The 25,645-nt window shown below is 46.9% G+C and overlaps 1 protein-coding gene across 1 annotated transcript in view; it reads right to left on the reverse strand.

Annotated features, from left to right (window-relative positions):
• Nucleotides 1-11,957: 11,957 nt before the first annotated feature.
• ANXA2 (annexin A2) overlaps nucleotides 11,958-25,645 on the reverse strand; it is a 44,349-nt gene continuing 30,661 nt past the window's right edge. The window contains exons 5-13 of the mRNA XM_082832999.1: nucleotides 24,980-25,093; nucleotides 21,564-21,654; nucleotides 20,539-20,618; nucleotides 18,643-18,702; nucleotides 16,590-16,683; nucleotides 15,887-15,982; nucleotides 14,810-14,868; nucleotides 13,564-13,686; nucleotides 11,958-12,330 (exon numbers count right to left, since the gene is read on the reverse strand). Of these exons, the coding sequence (XP_082689125.1) occupies nucleotides 12,271-12,330; nucleotides 13,564-13,686; nucleotides 14,810-14,868; nucleotides 15,887-15,982; nucleotides 16,590-16,683; nucleotides 18,643-18,702; nucleotides 20,539-20,618; nucleotides 21,564-21,654; nucleotides 24,980-25,093 (777 nt within the window). The 3' untranslated portion in view covers nucleotides 11,958-12,270. The remainder of the gene's footprint in view (nucleotides 12,331-13,563; nucleotides 13,687-14,809; nucleotides 14,869-15,886; nucleotides 15,983-16,589; nucleotides 16,684-18,642; nucleotides 18,703-20,538; nucleotides 20,619-21,563; nucleotides 21,655-24,979; nucleotides 25,094-25,645) is intronic.

Genomic DNA, 25,645 nt, shown 5'->3' on the forward strand with positions numbered 1-25,645 from the left:
GAATGACAACATCCAAAAAAACCGACAATACCAAACGTTGACTGCAGAGCACAGGAAGACTCACTCGGTACTGATGGGAACACAAAATGGTACAGCCGCTCTGAAAGACAGTGTGGCAGTTTCTTACAAAACGAAACATAGTCTTACCACCTGACTCAGTAATTGTATTCCTAAGTATTTACCCAAATGAGCTGAAACTTATGTCCCCACAGAAGTCTGCACAGCTATATTCCTAACTGCCAAAACCTGGAAGTAACCAACATGTCCTGTAATAGGTGGATGGATAAACAAACTGTGCTACCTCCAGACAATGAAGCATTGCCCATTTGATAAAAAGAAACAAGCTATCAAGTCACTAAAAAATATGGATGAATCTTAAATGCATATTGCTAAACGAAAGAAGTCAGTCTGGGAAAGCTGCCTACTGTATGGTTCCAATTATATGACATTCTGGAAAGGCAAAATTATAAAGGTGGTAAACAGATCACTGGTTGCCAGTACTTGCAGGGGGTGAGGTTGAGTAGGTGAAGTGCAGAGGATTTTGGAGGGTGGTGATTCTGTGTGATACTGTAAAGTACACGCAAACTAGAAAAAAATGATTCAGGAGATCCCATAATGGAATAAAAAATATGACAAACAACACAACTGTATTACAAATGTGTGAAACAACCTTATTAAAGGGGATGGGGAGAGGGGGGAGAATAGTGCTAGCCTAAGTAACTCTGGAAATGAGGAGAATCTGAAACACCAAAGAAGAAAGTAACTGCACACAGCACTGCACTCTAGCTGATAAAGTTGTTTTCCTTGGCGATATGCGTTAACAGTTCTGATATGGCTGTACATATATACCGGAACTGAACAATTAAGTAAATGGATGGCAGATGGCAGGAAGCAGGTTCCTCACTGTTGGAGTGGGAATTTACAGATAAAGAAGGGGAGAAGGCTAGAACGAGCCATGCAGTAGCAGATTGGAGTTGGAGATATCAGTATGAACTCATGTTTAGCTTAACATAGATATAGATGGTTACATATAGAAAAATTTATAGATATGTGTATATACACAGATTAGTATATACACAAATATTTCCTTGCTCTTTCAGCTGAGAGGACCTACAAGCAATGCCATCCCCATAGGAATGAGCACACCTAATGCCCAGATCTTGGTTTCTAACACCATTCTCCAATGAAAGGAACCAGGGCTGCTTAGAGAAATGGCAGATTCGAGGACCGGAGCAGGAAATATGCAAGATGAGTTTGGAGCATCTTGTAGCTCCAGAAAATAAGGGAGTGCTCAAAAAAATAAATAAATAAATAAAAGTTGATGTGTCATAGGGACACAGGAGCCAACTGAAAGAGCTCCCAGTGGCCAAAGCTGGAACAATTAGAGCACGAAAATTAAGTAGCATTGGATTATAACCCAAAGCATGAAATAAATATCCATGAGGCTATACTGATATAAAGTAATGATTAAATAAAGAAATAGGGAAAAGAGACCAATCCACTGTGCAGAATTCCAAATAACATACAGATACTCCAGCCTCAAGGAGCTGGTAACTTCCCACTTCTTAAGTCACTTCCTCCCACAGAGGAAAGCATGGAAATGGGGGAAGGAGTAACTTGACAGGGCAAGAACCTGACAAACACTACCTGAGCCAGGTGATCAACATTAGCATTTAAGTGATGTCACGTGGATAGGATGACCTTTGATACAAGATGATGAAAATGGCATTTTACTTCTGTCGTCTTCCTCCAAAGATATACTACCCCAATCTAATGATGAGAACATTAGACAAATTCCAACTGAGGAACTCAAAACTGTCAAAGTCACCAAAAGCAAGCAAAGTCTGAGGAACTACCACAGCTGAGAGCCTGAGGAGACATGACTACTACATATAACATGATATCCTAGACAGGATCATGGAACAGAAAAAGGACATAAGGGGAAAACTGAGGAAATCTGAATAAACCCTGGACTTTAGTTAATAATAATGTATCAAAGTTGGTTTATTCATCGTAACAAACATATACTATCATAAGATGTTTTCAAAAGGGAACGCTGGGTGTGGGAATACAGGTACACTTACTATCTTCACAGTAATTCTGCAAATCTCAAAATATTCTAAAATTAAAAGTTTACTTTAAAAATGTTGATAGTCTTTTCCCAATTCACACACACACACACACACACACACACACACACAAATCGAAGAATAGATTTTTCTTCCGTTTTTATTAAAATTCTGCTGCAGAAGCAGTGGGTGAGCTAGTTACTAACCACGCTGGAGAAAGAGAGTAAGAGATTTGGGTTCCGCTTCTTACTGGCCACGTGATTTTGGGAAAGTCACCATCGACGAGCCTCAGCTCTCTCATCAGTCAAATGAGCTCATGATACCCACTTCCAGGCACGCTGGAGGAATTAAACATCATAATCTATGTCAAACACATAACACAGGGCTTGACATAAAGTAAGCTCAAGAGACTGTTGCTTTAATGAGCTAGCCAGTGTAGATTGACTGCCAAATGTCCTGGTAGTAAATAGATTTCAACAGAAAAACTCAGAATGTATAAAATCTCTACGCTGAGTCCTTTATTGTGGAGGAGAGAATGACAAAGTCTTACTCTTAACCCATCAAGCATCAATATCAGTTCCCAAAACACATTCAAACAGGTATCTACTCCAGGTTCAAGTGATACACTCTAACTCACAGAAAGCCTTTCTGGTGGGAGAGATTTGGAGATTTCTTCTCTAATCTACTCAGTCTGACTCCAGGACTCAGCCCATACAAATGGGTCTTTAGTCCCTGGCCCTGTGGCTGCAGCCTGAAAGATGTGCTCCCTCTCCCTTCTCTCCACCCTGCCCCTGTGCCGCCTTTTGCTCTGCCTTTCCTTTTGCTCCTTCATGCTAAAACCCCTCCATGCCTGTCCTTTGAGATTCAGCTCTGCTCCATGGTCAAGTCGTGAGAATGGAGAAGACAGTTAAAAGACAGTCAAACTCTAGGGACTTGCCTGGTGGCGCAGTGGTTAAGAATCCACCTGCTAATGCAGGGGACATGGGTTCGAGTCCTGGTCCAGGAAGATCCCACGTGCCGCGGAGCAACTAAGCCCGTGCGCAACAAACACTGAGCCTGCGCTCCAGAGCCCACGAGCCACAACTACTGAAGCCCGCGCACCTAGAGCCCGAGCTCCGCAACAAAAGCCACTGCAACGAGAAGCCCGCGCACCACAACGAAGAGTAGCCCCTGCTCGCCGCAACCAGAGAAAGCCCTCACAGCACCCAAGACCCGACGCAGCCAAAAAAAAAAAAAAGATACGTCCAGCAAAGGGTTCACACCCACTAGCAAACCTCCTTATATGTTATGAAGCTCAGAGGGGAGTTTCATTGTAAAAGGCCTCCTTCTCTTCCCTGGCCTCAGTAAGGGCAGCCTGCAGGACAGGAGGAGAGAATAGGGCAAGAAGGGCCACCACTGTACATGTCATTTCCTAGAAATATTTTACATACATCTTTGTGAGGCATGAAAATGCTACATATGTGATTATAAAATTTTCCATCCATAAAGCTACTTCTGGTTTCTATATGGAAAATGGGTCATTATTTTGTGATGTCCCCAGAAGTGACTCACAGGGACTTGGCCACAGGAGCAAATGTGAGAAGCACTGCCCAGACCTAAGACTCACCACACTGGTTTAACACATCCATAGAAAATAGACACCCCAGACTGCGGGCTTCCTGGCCTTTTCCATGTTTTCTGATCTTGTGGGAGCAAAACTCCCCTGAATCTAGGCAGCCTGATATTCCGCATAGTTTTTACTATTATCACTTAATTGCAGTCATCTGACTTACAGCAGCAGACCCGGATCTAGACACTCCAAACCTGTATTCTTTATTGAGGGTGGGGATAGAAAATGACTGATTGATGATTTAACTCACCTCTGAGAGGGAGCCCTCAACAACTTCTGATATCTAAGCCAGAGTTCCATCTTAAAATACAGTTGACCCTTGAGTAACATGGGTTTGAACTGCAGTTTGAACTGTGCGGGTCCACTTACACGGAGTTTTGTTCCAACAAATACAGCACCTGTATTTTCATTATACAGACCTTTACGTTAAGTAAGTGTGGGGAAAAGCCTGCGTTCAATTAGAGATCACATTATGCGGAATCAAAAGAACTAGAGCTTGAATCCTCATTCTAACCAAACTGTTTGAGCTTCCAGCCCTTGGGTGAGTCGTTTACCAATTCCTGTTTTTGAGGCAGAGACTGAGCATGAGAGGATTTTCGACTCCACGGGAGGTCAGTGCCCCTAACCCCCGCGTGGTTCAAGGGTCAAATGACCCATCTTACCTGGCTCTTCCAGTTAAACGTCTTATATTTAGTTTCCTGTAACGCTGCACATTGAGTTTCCTCAGACTCCGTTGAAAACTCCTCGGCCCGACTCCAAGGGTCGGCGAGTGGCCGGCGGAACGCCGAGCGTCCGAGACGGGAAAAGCGAGCGGAGCTGCCGGCCCGCGCAGCCACGCCCCGCTCGCCCGGAGCCTCGCCTGCGTGCACTGGGCCTGGGCACCTGCGTGCGGCGTGGGTGGGGGCGGGACCACGCGCACGCCCACCCCCACCCCACGCCTTGCCCCCTCGAGCGTGCGCGGCTCGCTTCACGCCGATCTCCCCTCGGCGGCGCGCTCGTGCTGCCCGACAGAGGGCGCGCGCGCGGCGGGGGTGCCGAGGAGACCGCGGTGCGCGTCCCGCCAGCCTCGCTGCTCCCCTCCCTGCCTGCTCGCCGGCAGGTGTGCTTCTTACAGGCGAGGGTAGGAGGCTTTCCACTCGGAATATTCCCGAGTGCTGCGTGGCTGTAAAACCCATTTCACCAGAGGAGACTGAAACGAGAGCGCGCTCATCAGCCAGTGTGGGAAACCAGTGCTCAACATCAGCTACCGGCCGCCTTAGGACCACGGCGGCCCAGGTGCAATCCCTCTGTTCCTCCACCTTGAAAGTACCCAGCAAGCATCCAAGTGCCGGTTCCTCGCCACCCTGCACGTGATCACGGCCCTGCAGAGTGTCTGGCGGCGAACCTCGCAGGCCTGCACGGCCCACCTGCACTACAAATGGATCCCTGTGCTAGACAGCCACGCGGCTGACATTCGCTCCTGCTTCCAAGGAGCAATAGGCTTCACTGACTGGGTCCGGGAAAAGGAAGGCAAGGTCCTGGTCCACTGTGAAGCTGGGATCTCCCGTTCGCCTGCCATCGGCATAGCTCATGTCAGTTCCGCCTGAAGGAGGCCACTGATCACATCCAGAGGAGGAGGAGAGTGACCTTGCCCAGCTTTGGCTTCCTGAGATCCTGCCTCGCACTCCCTGCCCCGGGATCCCTTCTGCCCGCAGGGTGCATCCCGCTCGTCATGTAAAGCCCATTTGCAGACACTGAGCCCTGACGTGCAGGGTTCCTACTGCACGTTCCCTACCACCCGCTGGACGGCCTCAGAGCTCACCCAAGAGTTTCATGGCTACATACACATCCTGCTAAAACTGGGATGGGGGAAGCAGCCCAGCCCCAAGAACAACTGTGGTTTTGTTTTTTAAACTCGTGGACATTTTATGGCTGTGCGGTACTGAATTGCTCCCTCTGTCAGGCTGCCCCAGTGGGGTAGAGTGGCCACCAGGCTTGCAAACTTCAGACTGACCTTGAAGATACGTTCTCAGAGGGAAGGAAAGCCAAGCCGCTTCAAGAGCACAGCCTGTGCTGACTAACTACTGTTCTTCCAGATCCCCTGCCCTCTCAGGACTAACCAGTCCTTGGATGTCAAAATTTGCCTTTTCATTTCAAGCATAAGGCAATAAACACCGGCATCCACGTGGGAGAAGGCAGTTGCTAGACCAGGAGAAAAGGCAATTACAAAGCCAACTGATTTTGAAGGAAGCACGATTTCCACCTTATCTTTTTAACTTTGGCTGTCTCCGTATCTGTCTTTGTTGCTTTAGGGCATAAACCGATCATCATCTAGTCAGGAGAGTAACCTGCAGGGTTTGTAGGGACATGAATATATAAGCTGGTTGGAACCCCTTGAGCCCAGTGGAGGCAGATTCTCTCCAAGGGGAGGGCTCTGGGGTGAAAGGAAGAAGCAAGTAGCCTGTTCCTGGGACAGCTGGGCTTCCCGGGACTGAGCAGGGTCATGCCAAGCGGGAGACAAAGCTGGTTAAATACTCCATGCTCTGGCCAGCAAAGGCCTGAAACCAGGCACAGGACAGGCCTGAATTTCTATATTTGGAGGCTTCAACCAAGGGGAGAAACAAAGGATACAGAGGCTAGGAATAAGGCTGACATGCATTCCCTTGCTCTGGATCTGTTCGTATTAGAAGCTACATGTGAACGATGCTGAAACCTCATACCTTCATCTTCCTTCTCTTGCTTTAAGACTCTAATAGGAAGCTGTTTTCCCTACTAACTTAGGGTCTTCAAAGCACAAAGTTAGGTCTAAATTATGGAGCTCTGAACTGTCTGGAATACTTAGGATTTATCTGGAATAGATACTGTAAATCATAAAATGTGACAAGGAGAAAAGTCAGAAGGTAAACGTACAGAGGTTCCCTTCTAGCAGTTGGTCGTGGGATGTGTGCTGTCCCGGTGACTGCGGAGGAAATGGTATAGAGTCAGAGCAAGACTGGAAATAGATTTTAATACTGGGCAGAGCCTCATTCCCCATTCACCATACCATCACTAAGACCTTCCCTGAGGGAGCCAGCACTGCGGCGGGCAAGGTTTTAATTCCCTGCAAACACCCAGGCTTCCCAGAGGTCAGGACACTCCAGGCACTGCATGGAGGCTGGGTACTGTCCCCATCCCCTGGGCACTGCCATGCTCAGTCTCTGAACCCAGCTGAGCCAGGGTTAGGCTACTCGCTTCTTCCTTTCCTCCAAAACCCTTCCCTTTAGACAATCCAGGCCTACATATTCTTGAACTGGACTTGGAAAACTCAAAATCCACTTAACTCTTCCATGAGGCAAGGGAAACCTGACTTCTACTGCCTGGAACTCAGCCCTCCCTCTTCAGGATGGGAAGGAAAACCTGCCTCTCATTCCTTCCTCTTGAGCTTACTGCCAAGGAAACAAGAGCTCAGTCTCAAATCGTCCTGCCAAAATGTTAACAGTGATTTGTTCTAGTTGGAGTTCCAGGTGATTCAGATTTTCTCCTTTATACTTTTCTGTATTTTTTAACTTTCTACAGTGATTCTGTATTCCTCCTGTATGTCAGGAAAAAAATACCAAAAAAAAAAAAAAAAATTCCTGCTTTAAGGATCGCCTCTCCCCAAACCTTTCCAGATGCTTTATCCTAGGTGAGAATCGTTTACTCTGGCCCCCCCCCCCGCCCAAGAGTCTCACCTGTACCCCCATCACAGCCCTTATTATTCTGCATGGTCAGCGTTGCCGTGTTCTTCTTCCAATCCTCGGTGATTAGTTCAGTCACCAGCATATAGTAGGCTTGTCTACTGAATACATTAATAAGTCAATAAATGAATAAGTGAATGACTGAGAGATCCTGTATTACCTGACCAACTCTGGACTTTAAATTTTTTCCTAGTCATAGATGAGTTCATATCTATTAGGACAAAGGTGATCCTTTAAGACCAAGATGGTTTTCCAAAGCTCAAGAATCCAAGAGATCTGGCAACCTCACTGATATAGAAACCTAAAACTTCTTTGAAATATTTCTGTATTCCTGATCCAAACTCCTTGCTAATCCTTGTATTAATCTTTAGAAATGTACTTGAAGTACGATAGCCTTGGGCTCTAATGGATTACAGCTGGGATAGTTGTAATTTGTCCTCACCTACTGTTTAACAAGCCACCTCCACACCAGGTTCCACTGACATATTATGTCCTTTCTGGTTTGTTTCTTATTAATATAAAGCTGATGGTTCAACTACAGAACAGCAAGGGTTGCAGGGAAGGGCTAGTGATCATCCTAAATACTTATGTCACTTCTTTACTGTGATTTCAGGGGTCCAAGAAAGCCCTCTTGAATCCCAACCATTCTCCCAGTCCTTCACTAACTCCTTTCATTCCCGTAATATGGGAACAAAGCCTTCATTCCAAGATAAAGCTGACCCTATACACTTACTTCCAGGAAAGAGACATGGGCTAACAGCCCTACCAAGATTTAAACAGCATCCCACAGACCCTGAAAGGAGAGGCCCTGCAGAGACCAGGAAGGCAAGTTTGGAGAACTTAAGTCCATCCTTGACCCGTCCCAGTTTTGCCCAGAGCTTGCCTAGCTTTCAGACTAGATGCAGGCTATTTAATGTTGGAATCGTTGGGTTGGGATTTCTCTAAGGCCTAAACAACGTGGCTCCTGGTTCGCTCTCCCCTTACCCTCTTACTGTGGAGAACGAGACTGAGAAGGCTGATTAGGGACGCATAGCTGGGAACAGCACAAATGCAAAAGAGGACTTGCAAAGGGGAAAGTGTGTTTTCTGTTTTAAGAAACCTGCTGACATAGGGAATGCTCCTGTTTTTCTGTAGAAATGCTTCCTTCAGTGGACAAAATTCAGCCACAATCAAGCTAATTGAATGCACAAATGTAATATTTTTCCAAGGCACCTCCAATTTAATGCTTGATGAAATCGTGTCTTTCGCATATATTTACAAAAGCTTTTCTTCATCCAGAAATGTCTGTTAAAATTGCTTATAGATGCTGAGATAGCAAATCACTCTTCTAATGTAATGAGATAAGTCATCTCTATAAACTTTGCTTGCTCAAATGTACTCGCATAAAAGAAATCAGGCTACAGGCTTTTTTCAATAAATAGAATGAACAAGTAGAACTTGATGGCTATAGCATGTTCTGCCTCATTGCTAAGGGATGTTTAAAATCGCTCCCTCTCTCTTGCAGCGGAGTTTTCATTTTGGTAGTTGATGGAAAAAGGAGGTCAGATAAACTAATGTGGATGGGAAGGCAAAGCCGTTTGTCAAAATGTGGGGAGAGGCCTGGAGACTGGAGTCATTTAAAGACTAAAAATTGATTTAAAAGATTTCTGTCCTCAAATCATTTTTCTTGCTAAATGCAGCCACTTTGTGAGCCTGGTTTCCCCTGCTCTAGCTATCTTTACTAATAATTTACGCCACAGGAACTTCACATACTGGGAAGATTCATATGCGTGGTCATTGATGCAGAGCCCAGTAAGATGGGTCCAAAGATCAAGAGTCTGTGGAAAACACAAGGTTTAGCCACCTGTTTCTAAGTAAGATTTGTCTTCCAACTCTAATCTGGAAGCCAACAATGTGACAAAAAGGCTTAGTAGGTCATCTCACACACACCTAGGGTCAACCATATAGGGCTGTCATGTATGGCCGCTCAGGTTGTGCACTGCATAAGTCCAGGGGACATACCATTCACATAGGCTGCAATGTGAAGGGTGCCGTCTGGAGCTGTGCAATGTGACAGTCCTGTCCTGCTCCACCACACAGGTCAGGGAGAAAAAAAATCGTATCTTCTTGTTCACAATCATAGTTTAATAAGTTTCCATGACTAAACTGCATGCATTCACCTTTAACTCCTCAAAGAATACAAAGTTCTTCTTATCGGCTGCCCTTGTTAAAGCCTGCCACATTCCCTTTTCCTTCTCTTGACAAAGTAAAATTGGGAGAATAGTCAAATCTCCAGATGGTTCTTTACTTCCAGAAACGGTTTGGGGACTTCCCTGGTAATGCAGTGGTTAAGACTCCACTGCGTCTCCAATGCAGGGGGCCCGGGTTCGATCCCAGGTCAGGGAACTAGATCCCACAAGCGTGCTGCAACTAAGGAGCCCGCCTGCTGCAACTAAGACCCGGCGCAACCAAATAAATAATTTAATTTAAAAAAAAAAGAAATGGTTTGGACAGCTTAACTGTGGAGGACAAGCTGGAATCCAGAAGATGAGGCCAAATTCTAAGTGCCCTTTCTGTCAGTTTTGGAAAACACTAGACTGCCATTGTTCCATTCAGGGGAGACAGCAGGCAGCATTTGGAACAGTTCTCCGGGGGCCTTCCTTTCGCCAAGCTGCCTTTTGGGCGTTCCCTCACGCCTGCTGGAGGGTCCAGAGCTGCCAGACCAGTGGCCAGGCCACCCTGGGCAGGGCGAGAGCAGGAGCCTGCCCACACCCTGGCTGCCCAGCCCTGCCTTCTCTTTCCACCACCTTTCCCTCTGCTGCATGAAACGCATTGTGTGGTGGGAAGAAACAGCCTGAATGCTTCGTGATCTGAAACACCGCTCCCGACAGCCTCTGCTCAGCCCAATCGGTTTTGTTGTTTTCATGGCCGCGCCACACGGTGTGCAGGATCTTAGCTCCCCAACCAGGGGTCGAACCTGTGCCCCCTGCATTGGGAGCACGGAGTCTCAACCACTGGACTGCCAGGGAAGTCACAGAGCCCGACCACTTCTGAGGGCAACACCAGCATGTGCGGGGAGACAGAAATTCCCCGCTTCTTACGCAGTTCCTTGAACTCTGCCCCAAGCACGCGGAAAAGTATATTCTGGGATCGGAGGCATCACATCTAATATGCATAGGAAGAGACATTTGAGAAGACACACTATTTTTTGCCTAACTTGCATTTTAAAGAGTATCTCAGTGGCCTTACGGGCACTTTGTGGGCCTAGTGACTGAAGAGCCCTGTTCCATCTGAGTTTCTACAGCAAGTCTGCCAAAGGTCAAAATAGCAAATCAATCGGTCCACAGATGTATATCTTTTGGTTATCGTGGTGCTGTTTTCATTGGATCTGAAGGCTGAAAGTGGGGCAGGTGTCCTCCATTCTCCAGGCTCCCCACTTCTGTCCAACCAGCCCATTTCACACCTGCATTTCCACTACCTGCCTGGTCCCTGCAGACCACTAAGCGCGTCCGACATCTGCCAGGTGTCAAGAATTAGTGACTGACACAGCACCCTTTACGAGGAGGAAATGTAGTGTAAGAATTTGGGGATAGTCATCAACACTGCCCCAGCCCTACCCCCAGCTTAGGGGAGGTACCTGTATGAGCAAGCCATCTGCAGGGTCCTGGGCTAGAAGCCAATGAACAGCACCTTCACCTTGCGAGCGGAGACAGGTACGTCAACACACACGCCTGCTTAGTACACAGTCTATCCATGGAAGGAAGGACCAGAAACCACGTGACTCTAGGAAGGCCCCCTGGCTGGCTGGGAAGAGAGTGGGAGGGAGATGTAATTTTCACTGCACAGACTCTGTGTGATGTTTGAAATGTGAACCAGGTGTATGAATTACCTTTAATCAGAACCATAAGAATGTTCGTGGAGAGCTTCCTCCCAGCTGTAACACTTCCCCTTAGATATTAGGGCACGGCTCAGACATTTTCTTCTCTGGGTCATCTTTCTCAATCCTCCCAGGCAAAGCCAATCGCTTTCTTCTCTGTGTGCCCGTCTACTTTCGTTACACTGCTTGTACGAGGATGCTGTAGCCTGACTCTGACAGGTGAGCCCTCGAGGCTGGGGCAGGATGTTACTGATTTCTGTAATTCTTATGGGAATACTTGGAATATTTGCTAAATGGAGTCTACCACACCATCCTACCCTTTTCCCAGTTTGAGGCCCCTACAGCTTGTTTTCACCTAACTTACCTGTATAAAGATGAGCAGATGAAGGGGTCATTCTGGGTTTTTTTTCCCCCCATAGGTACTATCATCCCCTGTGCAATAGAACCTTCTATTATAATGAAAATGTACGCTGCCTGTGCTGTCCAACACGCTAGGTGCTAACCACACGTGGATACTGAGTATCTGAAATGTGGACAGACTGACTGAGGAATTGACCTTTTAATTATTTCGTTTAAATAAATTTAAATGTAAATAGTAGCTACTATATCGGACAGCTCCTTTCTAGAGCTTTCTTCCTCAAGGGGACAGCCTTACCGGCCCAACAATACAACCCTTAAGCACGTTTGATTTTGAAACAATTAAATTGAGAGCAAGGTCAACAAAGTACTTGTTCCTAAAGTAAAAATTCAGTTTATTCATCTGTTTACGACACAGTACTCAAAAGGCAAAGTGTTTCACATCATAGATTTCACTTCCAATTCCTCGGAATGTTCATTTCTTTTACTGTAAAGAGAGACTAGACCGGAAAGGCAGGCAATGCTTAGGCAACTAAACTAAGGATGGAGCAGGTGAGGTGGGCAGCACTAACATCATCCTCCCAGGGATGGGCACAAGGGGGTTGTTAGCCACAAGCTGATTGTGTAGAACTGTTAGCTGGGAGCGCAGAGCAGCCGTCCTGGACCCTCGGGCCATTGAGGGCTTCAGTCATCCCCACCGCACAGGTACAGCAGCGCTTTCTGGTAGTCACCCTTGGTGTCTTGCTATAAGTGGCCAAGGAGAAAAAAGAAATTCAGGGTCAGGAGAAAGACCCACACTCTGCAGAAACACACAAGCAGGCCCACGGCTCGTGGAGCCTCTGTGGGACCTGCCCAGACACACCCAAACCATCAGAGGACCCTCAGGGATCGCGGCCCAGGGGAGATTATTGCCACAAGGGTAGAGAGAACACAGGGTCCTGGGGATTAACTTGGTAAGTGACCAGAGGACAGAACCCAGTCTGCTCCTCCTGCACTGAGGTCCTGCAAACAGCACCTGTTCTCTCCCTGGCCCACATCCTTCCAGAGAAGACACGCGAGGCACCTTCCTGCCTGACTGTGTTGTTTCGTGGACTCTTAAGGTCACGTGGGAATAAGCTGATGAGTTAAGGAAATAATTACTGAGTCTAAATCCTCCCTGAGTTTTAAACATATGCCCTAGTAAACCTAGTTATAGCAAACCCAGCTCTAAATTCATCCCTGGTAACCACGGACACGACGTTGAAATTTTCAGGATCTTTCAGAAAGAGGGGTTTGCAACATCTGTCTGAATTAAACACAGTGGGAGGGACCACGGTGAAGGCAACTGCTTCTTATATACGAACACTCTATCCTTCCAAAACAGGGACAGGCTAAATGCGGAGGGGAGAGATGGGAGTTCTGAGTGAGGAAATGTTGCCAGGCTTATCACAGAGGAGTTTCAAGAAATGGAAATATAATAAAACGTAGATTAAATTGATCTAAGTCTTTTCAGGACGTCAGCACGTCCTGCAGGATCACTGTCATGAGCACCAACTGTCACTGCAGAATATGTGTGGGAAATATGAAATATCTGCCTGATTCTGTAAGATGCCAGGACAAATCCTAATAGCAGTTTCAGAATAAATCCCTGATATTTGATGACTAGCATCTCTTCCCCGGGGAGTTAGAAAACAGAAAACCGCCATTCTGCCATTGTTCTTTTTTTTTTTTTTTTTTTAGTGGTACGCGGGCCTCTCCCTGCTGTGGCCTCTCCCGTTGCGGAGCACAGGCTCCGGACGCGCAGGCTCAGCGGCCATGGCTCACGGGCCCAGCCGCTCCGCGGCATGTGGGATCCTCCCGGACCGGGGCATGAACCCGTGTCCCCTGCATCGGCAGGCGGACTCTCAACCACTGCGCCACCAGGGAAGCCCTCTGCCATTGTTCTGACAGGCACCTGCCCAGGACTCCCAGCCCTCTGATGGTCAGGTGGGGCCTTACCTGAATGTAATAGTACAGGGACTTGCCGTACTTTTTCTTGAATTCACATCTGATTTTCAACATGTCCACTTCACTGCGGGAGATCATGATTCTAATCAGGACCTTATCGCGAGTGCCCTTGCCCTGAAAGTCAAATTTACGCTCCAAGTTATAATTCGCTGACAATGTTAATCATTAAAAAAGAGTCTAGTGAGTTCTCCTGCGCATGGAACTCATTTGGGTTCCTGATGCCGCCCTCTAAGAGACTGCAAAGATAACCGCAAAACTGCTCCCTTAAGAACAATGAGCGCCTTGGAATTCCAAACACACCAGCATGAAATCGGCACAAAGCCCCCATGCTGTACATTCAGTAAACGTGAACTGAGCGCTAACCACTGCAAGGCTCAGGTCAGGAAGTGCGCGAGTTTACGTACGTAACACAAAGCTCCTGGCTCTCGGGGGCTTAGAGAGCACATGCTACCACGCTCACCGTGGCTCTATGCCATTTTGAATGGTACAAGCAATAAGGACCACCAAAGTTTACATCCAGAACCTCAGAGCAGAGAACGGGCCATACTTGACATGGAACCTGAGGGGAGACGGGAGAGAGGCAGTGTGGACAAGGGGGTGACCCAGGAAGAGGCGGCAAGGGCCTGGAAGCCATGAGGCAAAAGGCACATCTAAGGCGTGGAAGAGGGTATGCGACTGTGGGAAGAGACAGTCCATTTAAGGGAAAAGTGCAGGGCTGGCTTTGGAGTCAGACAGACCCAAGTTCAAGTTGGGCTATGTAACCTCAAGCAAGCTGAAGCTTCCCAAGCTCCATTCTCCTCATCTAGAAAGAAAAGAGTCACACAAGCCTCACAGGTTTTTTGGTAATGATTTAAGATAAAGTAAGTCGCACAATGCCTACTGCCTAGTGGTTGCTTAAGAACCTCTTTTCCTTGTCTGTCCTTACTCTGGGGTACCGGGAGGGAATCACTGAGAAATCTGAACAGGAATCTGACATGATCACCATCTAGCCTTTTCTCTCTCCCGTGGCACTTTGCTTTCTACCTGTACACAAACACGTGTTCAAGTAGTTGGGAGAAACAGAAGACAGATTTGTGGTTTTCTCACCTGTCACATAAAAGCAGAGCTGACTAGTGTGTTCCTGCACCTAGACAGTGGGGTCCCTTCCTCCATCCACTAGTCAGGAGCTTTCGTCTGGGGCACAAAGGAAGAAAAAGCCTAGTGTGGAAACATGGACCTCTCGGCCAGTCGCCCTTACCTTCATGGAGTCGTACAGCCTGTCAGCAAAATACAGGGGCTTGTTCTGAATGCACTGCACTGTGGAGAGAAGAAAAGGGTCAGTAACTCCTCTCTCCTCCACCAGTAGGGGGTGAAGTCCTGACCTGGGGCACCACCAGATGACCAGACGTAACAGGAATGGGCTCTGCAAAATGGGAAACGCTCAGGGAAAACCAGGAATCCTCTGAATCAGCCAGCTGTGCTTTTTTTTTTTAAATAAATTTATATATTATTTATTTTTGGCTGCGCTGGGTCTTTATTGCTGCAGGCGGGCTTCCTCTAGTTGCGGCGAGCGGGGGCCACTCTTCATTGTGGTGCGCGGGCTTCTTGTTGCGGTGGCTTCTCTTGTTGGGGAGCACGGGCTTTAGGCCCACGGCCTTCAGTAGTTGTGGCGCATGGGCTTAGTTGCTCCGCGGCACGTGGGATCTTCCCGTACCAGGGCTCGAACCCATGTCCCCTGCATTGGCAGATGGATTCTTAGCCACTGTGCCACCAGGGAAGTCCCCCAACTGTGCTCTTAAACCAGGGGACTCTGAGCAATGCAGAAACCCAAATGGATGTGTGAGTTCCCCCAATGGAGAGAGCCCTTTCTCTGGTTATCTTTTTTTTTTTCCTTTTTTGTGGTACACGGGCCTCTCACTGTTGTGGCCTCTCCCGTTGCGGAGCACAGGCTCCGGACTTGCAGGCTCAGCGGCCATGGTTCACGGGCCCAGCCGCTCCGCGGCATGTGGGATCTTCCCGGACCGGGGCACGAACCCGTGTCCCCCGCATCGGCAGGCGGACTCTCAACCACTGCACCACCAGGGAAGCCCTCTCTGGTTATCTTATTCCTCCTGGGCAACGCTCCATTCTACCAACGTAAGCCCTTTTTCAGTTCCGTACCTTAAATTCATACGGTGAAGATTATGAAACTACCCAAATCATGTAAAGAAGCCATGTCTCATGTCTCCCAAAGCCACTTGAATTAACAGGATGGCCATTTGTTACTTCTGCTTCAGCACAGCTAGCTGACTGAAAGCTGATGTCCACTAGGGATGGGGGGGCCACACCTGCTTACCCAGGTTCAGGAAAGCGTTTTCCAGGTCTCCTTTAACCTCCATCTTGATGCTCTCCAGCATGTCATAAGGGCTGTAGCTCTTGTACCTTTCAAATACTAAAGAAAAGCAACAGATAATTATTATAACAGAGCCACTAGTCAAAGCTATCAATGGTTACCCACACGGTTATGCATCTCACACACACACACACACACACACACACGCACACAGAGATGATGATAATCATAGCGTCCTAGAGGGTTAGGGACTGCCATGCAGACCAGAGCTGACACTGTACCAGGTGCCCTGGGACAGCCGTACCGTGCACCTGTCCTAAATGGCACTGCCCCAGCCACATGTTTTGACCATCTTCATCTCTCCGGTGTGGAACCCACTTTCTCTGGGCCACGAGAAACAGTACATAGCACCCAACTAAGTCCATTACTTCAACAGATATAGCAAGATAAAAGGATCCAGACGAGAAGAGGCAGCACAACAAAGCACCAAACATGAAAAGGATTTAGGGGGAAAAAACGATCCAAAATGGGAAAGAAGGATGAATGGACTTGGTGAGGAAAAATGGGTGAGATGAGAGGGTACAAAGCGGGGAGTGTACTCTGTTCTGGCAGACCCGAGCCCCAACACAGACACCCAGCTGGCCCACTGGAGAGGGCCCTCCGGTTTGGCCCTGGGGCTCTAAGACCTCCCCAGCACAGCACTCACCTTTCTGGAGGTGGCACACACTCCGCTCGGTCATGATGCTGATCCACTTGGGAACATCAGTTCCTTTCCTCTTCACGCCAGCATCGTAGAGATCCTACGAGCACAACCGACCACGAAAGTTAATTCCACAGTCCAGAGCAAGGTCATTAAAAACCCGTCACGCACAAAACCCCAAAACCTATACATTCAGAATGCCAAAATGAGAAAGGACGATTGCACTGCAGACACAGGAAAAATGTGCTGTTTAGGTCAAAAGTCTTAAGAGCAGTCTTCCTGAAGCACAGACATACAGCATGACAGGAGGTTGTTCGTGAGGGTGATGCTGTAGAAATCTCCTTCCCTGAACACCGAAGGGATGACCAAGAACCTCTACTCATATACAGAAGGACAAGCCAATGCTCATTGGCACATCCAGCTCTCCTCCATTCGGCACGTTCAATAGCACATCAACTACTGGTCATCTACTAAAGACAGCTACAAGTCACATACCCACCCCCAGAATTCCTAGAGACTCCGGAAATGACGGAGCTGAAAACAAAAAAAAAAGCTGGTCCAATCACATTTTCAGTTTCTGGAAAATTTAGGGGCTATAAGTGACACTAAGAATGGCAGGGAAGGAGGGAGAAAGGCTTATGCAAGAGCCGATACTTATTCAGTGACCGGTCATCCACTATCTGGGAGCTGCAAAACCCTTTTCTAGGGACTTCCCTGATGGCGCAGCGGTTAAGAATCCGCCTGCCAATGCAGGGAACATGGGTTCGAGCCCTGGTCCGGGAAGATCCCACATGCTGTGGAGCAACTAAGCCCGTGCGCCACAACTACTGAGCCTGCGCTCTAGAGCCCGGGAGCCACAAGTACTGAAGCCCGCGCGCCTAGAGACCATGTTCCGCAACAACAGAAGGCCCTGCTCACCGCAACTAGAGAAAGCCCGCGCAGTAAAGAAGACCCAACGCAGCCAAAAATAAATAAACAAATAAATTTAATAAAAAATAAATTTAAAAAACCCTTTTCTACCTCCTGCTAAGTGGGCTATGTGAAATATACTGAATTTTAAAACTAAAATGGATTAAAATTGATTTTGTTCTTCAGCTCTTATGAAATACTTCGAGACAGCTGTCGACCGTCTGGGAAAGGCATGTAGTTCACAGTGATCTGAATCAGCTTCACAAATAGTTCTGGGTGATTATGGAATGAGAACCAGCAGTTCTATTCAGCCAGAAAAGAAGGAAGGGCCTCTGCCTCTCTCACCTCTTCCCCCACCACCAAGGGCAGCAAGCCTTCCTATCCCTGCCTGTGCCTCTACCATCTCCTCCCACTGTTCCGTGCTGTGAATTCTATTAGTGTGTGTTTGTAGCAAATGCCCCCCAGTGTGAACACCAGCATCACACCCTGCAGAAACAAGCAAAGCCTAAGTGAGGCAAATGTGAGTCAGAAATTGACCTGTAACTGACACCAGCATTATAAGGGTATATCCCCTTATAACCACAGCTTCCAGAAAGTGAAAACGAAGCCCACAAATTCTTTGACCTTCCTCCCTTCCAAACGTGGAGCCTACTTCCCCTCCCACTGACTGGAAGCTAGACCTAGTGACTCGCCTCTAATGAACAGAGTGCGACAGAAGTGACAGTGTGTGTGACTCTTGAGATTACACCATAAAAGGCACCTGGCTTCCTCCTGGCTGTGTCTCTTGGATCACTCACTCTGGGGAGAGCCAGCTGCCATCTGTGAGGATACTCAAGCAACCCCTTCGAGAGGCCCACGTGGAAAAAGAGTAAGGCCTCCTGCCAACAGTCACATGGGTGGGGGACTACTACATCCTCCTGAAGCTGTCAGGCCCTCAGATGACGCAGCCCTGGTCCACACTTGGTCTCCAACCTCAGGAGAAGTCCTGAGCCACTTCCCAGTTCCTGACCCACAGAAACTGAGAGATAATAAATGCTTGTTGTTCTAAGCCACTGAGTTTGAGGTAATTGGTTATGCAGGATGGATAACTATACCCACTATCCAGAGACTAGGAAACAAAACCCCGAACACCAAGAAGCTTGGCACTGACCCGGGCATCTTGGTCAATCAGTTCATAATCAATGACGGAGCCATCCTCTGCTCTTCGACCCTACAGGAAAACAAAAAAAAAAATTAAGAACATCAAATGTATTTCTTTGTACATTTTAAAACTGAAAATGTTATTTTCTCCCCAACTCATGTAAGCCACTATTTACTGAATAAACACCCTCCTGAAATTTTTCTTCACTTAAAAGTCTAGGTTAGGGCTTCCCTGGTGGCGCAGTGGTTGCGAGTCTGCCTGCCGATGCAGGGGACATGGGTTCGTGCCCCGGTCCTGGAAGATCCCACATGCCGCGGAGCGGCTGGGCCCATGGGCCATGGCTGCTGAGCCTGCGTGTCCGGAGCCTGTGCTCCGCAAGGGGAGAGGCCACAACAGTGAGAGGCCCGTGTACCGCAAAAAAAAAAAAAAAAAAAAAAAAAAAAAGTCTAGGTTAAAAACAAAAAGTCTAGGTAAGACCAAGGATTGTTACAATAATTGAGGCAGTGAAGTGGGGGCTATACCCTCTTGTTACCCAGTTCTGGGCTAAGCACCTTACAGAATCTACCCTCCTCCCCCTAAAAAAGGTAATGATATTTAGCTCCTTCCTTCAGAGAGCTCACAGCCCAGATGGAGAAATACGCATGGAATAAATGGTAAGACAACACAGTATCTGTGGCTCTAAGTAGACGTGAAATGCAAAAGAAGGCAGAAATCTGTCAGGCAGAATCGTCAGCAAAGTCCGTGGACAATGGGGTACAGCTGAGGCAAAGCGCAAAGGCTCCATCAGATGAGGCTGGCAGTGGGAAGCAGGAGAAGCCATTCCGCACAGGAGGAGCGGCACAGGGGAATGATGTGCGCCCAGCCGAGGAGAAGGTGAGCGGGAGGGAAGCCTAGCGAGGAGGTCTAAGTTAGGGAGGGCCAGCGGACAGAAGACACTTAAAGGCAGTTGAGAGTTTGGATTTGATGCAGCAGAAATGTCTGTTGATCAGGAGCTTGGTGCAAGTGGATTTCAAAAAGATGGGTGGGGGCTTCCCTGGTGGCACAGTGGTTGAGAGTCTGCCTGCCGATGCAGGGGACACGGGTTCGTGCCCCGGTCTGGGAAGATCTCACATGCCGCGGAGCGGCTGGGCCCGTGAGCCATGGCCGCTGAGCCTGCGCGTCTGGAGCCTGTTGCTCCGCAACGGGAGAGACCACAACAGTGAGAGGCCCGCGTACCGCAAAAAAAAAAAAAAAAGATGGGTGGGTGGCGGTATGCAGGGCACGTGGTAGAGAAGCGAGCTGGGGAGGGGAGTACGGAGCTGTTATGGTGATGGAGAGGTGCGTGGGCAGGACACAGCATGCCCATCGACCATTTGTCATCAGGGTTCCCAGGGGAAACTTCCTCTTCCCTCGCCCAGCTAATACACATTAAACTGCACTCGGGTCAGAACTCAGACTAAGGAAGGAAATGCCTTTCATCCACATTAATGTGTTAACATTAGCAAACAAGCAAAGACCTCTCCAGGGAAACCACTACCTGGGCAAACCGTCTCTTAAGAAATGAAAGCAAGTGAAAGAAACCAGAGGGTCACTTGCCACTGGGTCCTATGTGACCACAGATAGGGGCAAAATGACCTTCCCCGAGTCACAGTGAGGGCTGGCACGTAAATCCAGGCCAGGAGCTGAGAGCCGCTTCTTCCTCCTCTGGCCCCAAAGTCCACCTGACCATACGGTTTTGCAGGATAAGAAATCCTATTATACAAAAATGACAACTCTGCAGTGACAGTGCAAACCCACTGTCGAAAATGCAGCTGGAATTTCTGATGCAGGCACAAAGGACTGAGTTAATTCGTTCCCAGGTATAAAATGAGGCACGCAACTTGCCTTGGGAGGAAGCAAAGACAAAGAAATAAACTGGAAACCAACCTTCGAGAGGGCAACCATCAGCTTGCGGAAGTCACCAGACGTGTCAGAAACGATATCCTTCTCCAGATCGGTCTTGTACACTTGGAAAACAAAACAACATATCTGGTTTGACGCTTCCTGCCTGTGCAGTCAGCCAGCCACCCGTCCCACTTATCCCCTGCCCACTAAGCCTCTAAAAAGCAGAAACAGCTGTGGCAGCATGGAGGTACCCACCCAAAGGAGGTGGACTCTCTGGAATGATTTTTACCCTCATAAAATCAGAACCAGTGCTATTATCAGTGACAAGGGACACGCAGAGCAGGATCAGACCAGGGATCTTCAAGCTCGCCTCTGATCAGTGACTTCCTGGGTAGCTGAAATACTGGTTCCCAAACTTCTTGACTATACTTACTTGGATCATTAAAAAATCTGGAGGACTACACACACACACACACGTACACAACTGCGGTTTATTATCTACTGATCGAGAAAATGCACAATGGCAAAAACTAGTAAGAATTAAAGAGTACTTTTCAATGACTTTGTACTTTATTATTCAAAATAGCATCTCTGTTTAAATGTAGTGGTACCACGTACACATGTAAGCTGCATCATTTACTCCACCCGGGTCTCCTACACTGCTTGGTGCACAAAGGTCCACGCGCCTCTTGCAACAGTGATCCACACAGTCAAGAGCTGGGAACCTCCTCAGCAGAAACTGGACAGCACCCATTCCAAGAAATCCATGTAAAATACTTTCTACTTCTCCCCACCAGATCTCTTTTTTCTTTTTTGTTTGTTTTCTCTGCTTTCGCTCCTGTATATCCTTTTGTATTAGTTCTAGGGGAACATCATCATCAAAACCCAGGCCATCAGGAGATGGAGGAGAGGGACCTGGAACAGAGCAGACCCCTGGACGGTCCAGGTGACAAGCATTTCTCCACAAGTAATCCAGGCACCCTATCCTGAACACCAGCCCCGCAGGCCAGGATGGGGGTCACAGAAACAGGGCTGAGAGGGTGCACCACAGAACTGGGGCTACTCACTTTCCTTGTAGACTCTGTTGATTTCCTGCAGCTCCTGGTTGGTCCTCGAGCAGATGATCTCAATGAGGGAGTCCTCATCGGTCCCCAGCCCCTGCGAACCAGGCATTGCAGACATCAGCAGGGAAAGCCCTCCAGGCCATTAGCCCACTTCCCTGATCTCAGTCAGGTAAACTACACACACAGACTGGGTGTGTAGCACGCTCCTTCCTGCATTCCTCCTGAGGGATCTGTACTACATTCCTCAGCACAAGGTAAAGTTATATTCTATTCCTTTAAAATACTGCTTCATCAATGGGCTTCCCTGGTGGCGCAGTGGTTGAGAGTCCGCCTGCCGATGCAGGGAACACGGGTTCGTGCCCCGGTCCGGGAGGATCCTGCGTGCCGCGGAGCGGCTGGGCCCATGAGCCATGGCCACTGAGCCTGCGCGTCCGGAGTCTGTGCTCCGCAACGGGAGAGGCCACAACAGTGAGAGGCCCGCGTACCGCAAAAAAAAAAAAAAAGCTTCATCAAAATAAAAGATGGTTTAACTGACATGTTTTTTTTAGCTCAACTACATTAAAAAATTTTTTTTCCCACTATATATAAACATATAGTGAAATGGGAAGAGACAGCAATGGAATACACCAAAATGTTAAAAGTGGTTGCCTTTTGGCAATGGGTTGATAAACTGAATAACTTTATCGTCTCCCTATGTTTCTTTATTTTTCAACTTCTCTAATAATCGGCCATTACTTTAATAGATGAGAAATAATTTTCTTTATTGTACAATTCTGCTCAGAAATTTAAAACAAAGGAACACAGAGATTTTATGCTGTCATGTGCAGCCAGCATCATTAGATTGGAGCAAGTCTTTTACGAGGGAAAGGTATAGATAAGATAAATTTTTTAGCTTTACCTCTTTGAAATGTAAAATTGGGTTAGTGTTAAAAATTTCATTCTTGTACTTCCATTTTTGCTCGAGTGCGATGCACTCTTTGGGCATTTTAGAGAAGCAAAAGGAAATAATGAAGAGCCAGGTAAACCCAGACACCAACACTTTAGGAAGGAGGAAGAATTTGATGGGTGATCTATTCAAATTTAATACATACACTTCCGAGCTGCCATGACAGAAAGCTTGAAAGGACCCAATGAAACTTGTATTTCAAAGCTGGCTTCATGATCAAAGTCAAGATTTAATAATCAGGATTCTCTAATACTTGTCTTTCCGAGTATGGAAATATCACTTTGAACTAAGTAGAATGACAACTGTTTAAAATGTAAATCAATTATAAGGTGTTAATACAATAAGAAACTTACTTATCCACATGAAAAGTGTGTCAGCGATTAATTAAACTTATTAGAGTTTATATGCCCCTAAAACAGTAAAAACAGTATAAACAGTAGTTTATAGAAGCTAAGCCTCAGGTGAATAGTTAATTTTGAATTTTATTCCTCATCTTATCTGAGCCAAGGCCTCTTCCTCCCAGAGTTTTTAATCATGATTTGTAGAGGTGCTGGCAAAGCCAAAATTTCTTCCCTTCTTAGCCAAAGGTCTATACAACATTCTATACAGATATTATAAAGAGATTACCAAGCATCTTCAAATATTTTAGGGGGCAGTTTTTCAATCTCAAGGATATGTAATAGAGTCTAAAAATAACTCATGCATTGGAAGAAATGCTATATCCTGACACTGTTGAAACGTAGAACAGGTATAGCAATAGAAGATTTGTTTTCTTTCATCACTGATATACCCATGTTAATATCAGAGAACTCTAATAGCATTTTTTCCTCTATATTTAAAGGTGACCTTGGCGATTTCAAACTTGGCCCAGGCTCTCCACAGACTGTCCACAGTTCCCATCACAAGGGCAACGTCTACTGTAACATACGGCAGATATTGCCACTGGTATTGCCAGAAGTCAAAACAGATTTTTTTTTAAAGCATAGCTCAGTTCATGTCACTCCAAGCTTTATGGATTTCAGAAGGGTACTCAGCTGTGATAGCTAATGGAAGAGCTGGCACAAGGTCAAAGATCTAGCAGTCAAAGCACCTTTCATTGGGCCCAATTACATAGATTACAATGGTGATTGACAGCTCAAGCAGGTCTGTTTCAAGTCACTAATACCTAGTAACAGATACTTATAAAATTGCACAAATCACAACTAAATGAATTCTTGGCAAAAATAAGATAAACTGATCTGAAGTGATGATGGTCAGAAGAAACCTAGGAGAGGCCAGCTCATCCATGGTTCCAAAGGTCCCAAGACTGAGTGTTTTCAGTGTTCTTTTTATTAAACAGGATCATTAAGTGTTGTTGACATTTTATCATTCTGTCCAATACAGTCTACTTAGAAAGCCAGAGCAAGTCTGCTCAAATAAACTGAGCACAGCTTGGGCCAAGCTGGAAAACTGATTTCAGAGCAAATCTTTCAGCAGCCCTGAGCTATCAACTTCTGGGCCCTGGAAATACCCAGTGGGAAGCTGCCTCCCTCTCGAGGTGCTCTGTGGGGGAAGGGATGACAACTGAACTGTGACATTAGCTGGTGACTGACTTACAGCTCCATCTCTCCATAATTCAGAAATGGTGGCATCACAGAAAATGCACTCGGACTTAGAATAAAAAATCAGAACTACAGCTTTCCCTCCACTGAGGCTTTACCCAGTTTTACCAGCAGAGGGCAGTGTCAGATTATTCAAAGTATTGCAGGCACACTTACGAAAAGCGTTCTGTGCTTTGCCATTAAACATGCATTTATGTTTATATATCTATTCCATTTATATAATACTCGATGTTTTAGGTACACACAAAATTCAGGGGAACTTACAACCTGGAATTTTTACTATCTAATTTAACCTAAAAAATCCATGTTCAAAATAACTTTGCAAAATACAAACAAAAGACAGTAGCATGTGCCTTGATACTGTGAACAAAACACAGGAACCATTCATGAGCTGAAATCACCCTTTATGTGCACTGTGATGCTCTGATTTTGCCCAAAATTTGAATCAAACAATGGGACCAGCAAGGAGGTCAGAAGAGACAACCAAAACGGCATATGCAGATTTTTGTTAAGCTTCACTTAACAAAAGCTATGAGTTTTACTTTTGCCTTAATATCATAACAAATCTTTTTTAAAGAGGAAGTGTAATCAAGGAAGTAGTTTTTCCAAATGGTATTCCAATTGCCCAGGTGCCAAGCAGTAGCAGCTGGTAACTGACTTCTCTGCATCATGAAATTTCTTTACAGTCTTAAAAAAAGTAATTGAAATATTTTTGGTACAAATCCTGAGCCTTATAGCTTCAGTTCATTCCCAAAAAATGATTCCAAATGAGAATTCAACATAACTGAAAATCACCTAATTACACTCAGGAAGCTGTAATTCACAAATATTAATGGCAGATTTGACAGAGATTGCATCTCACACGTGTTTACCTTCATGGAGGCTTTCAGCTCGGAAGCGTCATACTGAGCAGGTGTTTTCAATAGGCCCAAAATCACTGTCTCCAGGTGGCCGAACAAGGCTGACTTCAGTGCTGATGCAAGTTCCTTCAGAAACACAGGCAACAACATGGAAAACTTGGTTGGTAACCAATATTCCCTTTAAAACTAGTAAGACAAAAATAGAGGCATGTGGGGGCTTCCCTGCTGGCGCAGTGGTTGAGAGTCCGCCTGCCGATGCAGGGGACACGGGTTCATGCCCCGGTCCGGGAAGATCCCACATGCCGCAGAGCGGCTAGGCCCGTGAGCCATGGCCGCTGAGCCTGCGCGTCCGGAGCCTGTGCTCCGCAACGGGAGAGGCCACAAAAGTGAGAGGCCCGCGTACCGCAAAAAAAAAAAAAAAAAAAAAAAAAGAGGCATGTGTTTGTAAAGCAGGTTGTGATTCTTTTGACAACTCTGGGGTGTTCGGTCAAAGTATCCTTCAACCGCATTCCCTTTGGCAGACCCAAAGGTCAGAAGTGGAAAGATCAGACTTTCCGCCGGTAAAATCCCCTAAAATCCAAGCTGATTTTGCCCTCTCGTCCAGTCAGTAAAAGGAAACCAGAGCAGCATGCAATGCCTCAGAAAGCTGTGAGTGAATGCAGTTTACAATACGCTTAC

The sequence above is a fragment of the Leucopleurus acutus genome (assembly GCF_964270905.1).
Source record: "Leucopleurus acutus genome assembly, chromosome: 1".
Classification (NCBI taxonomy): Eukaryota; Metazoa; Chordata; class Mammalia; order Artiodactyla; family Delphinidae; genus Leucopleurus; species Leucopleurus acutus.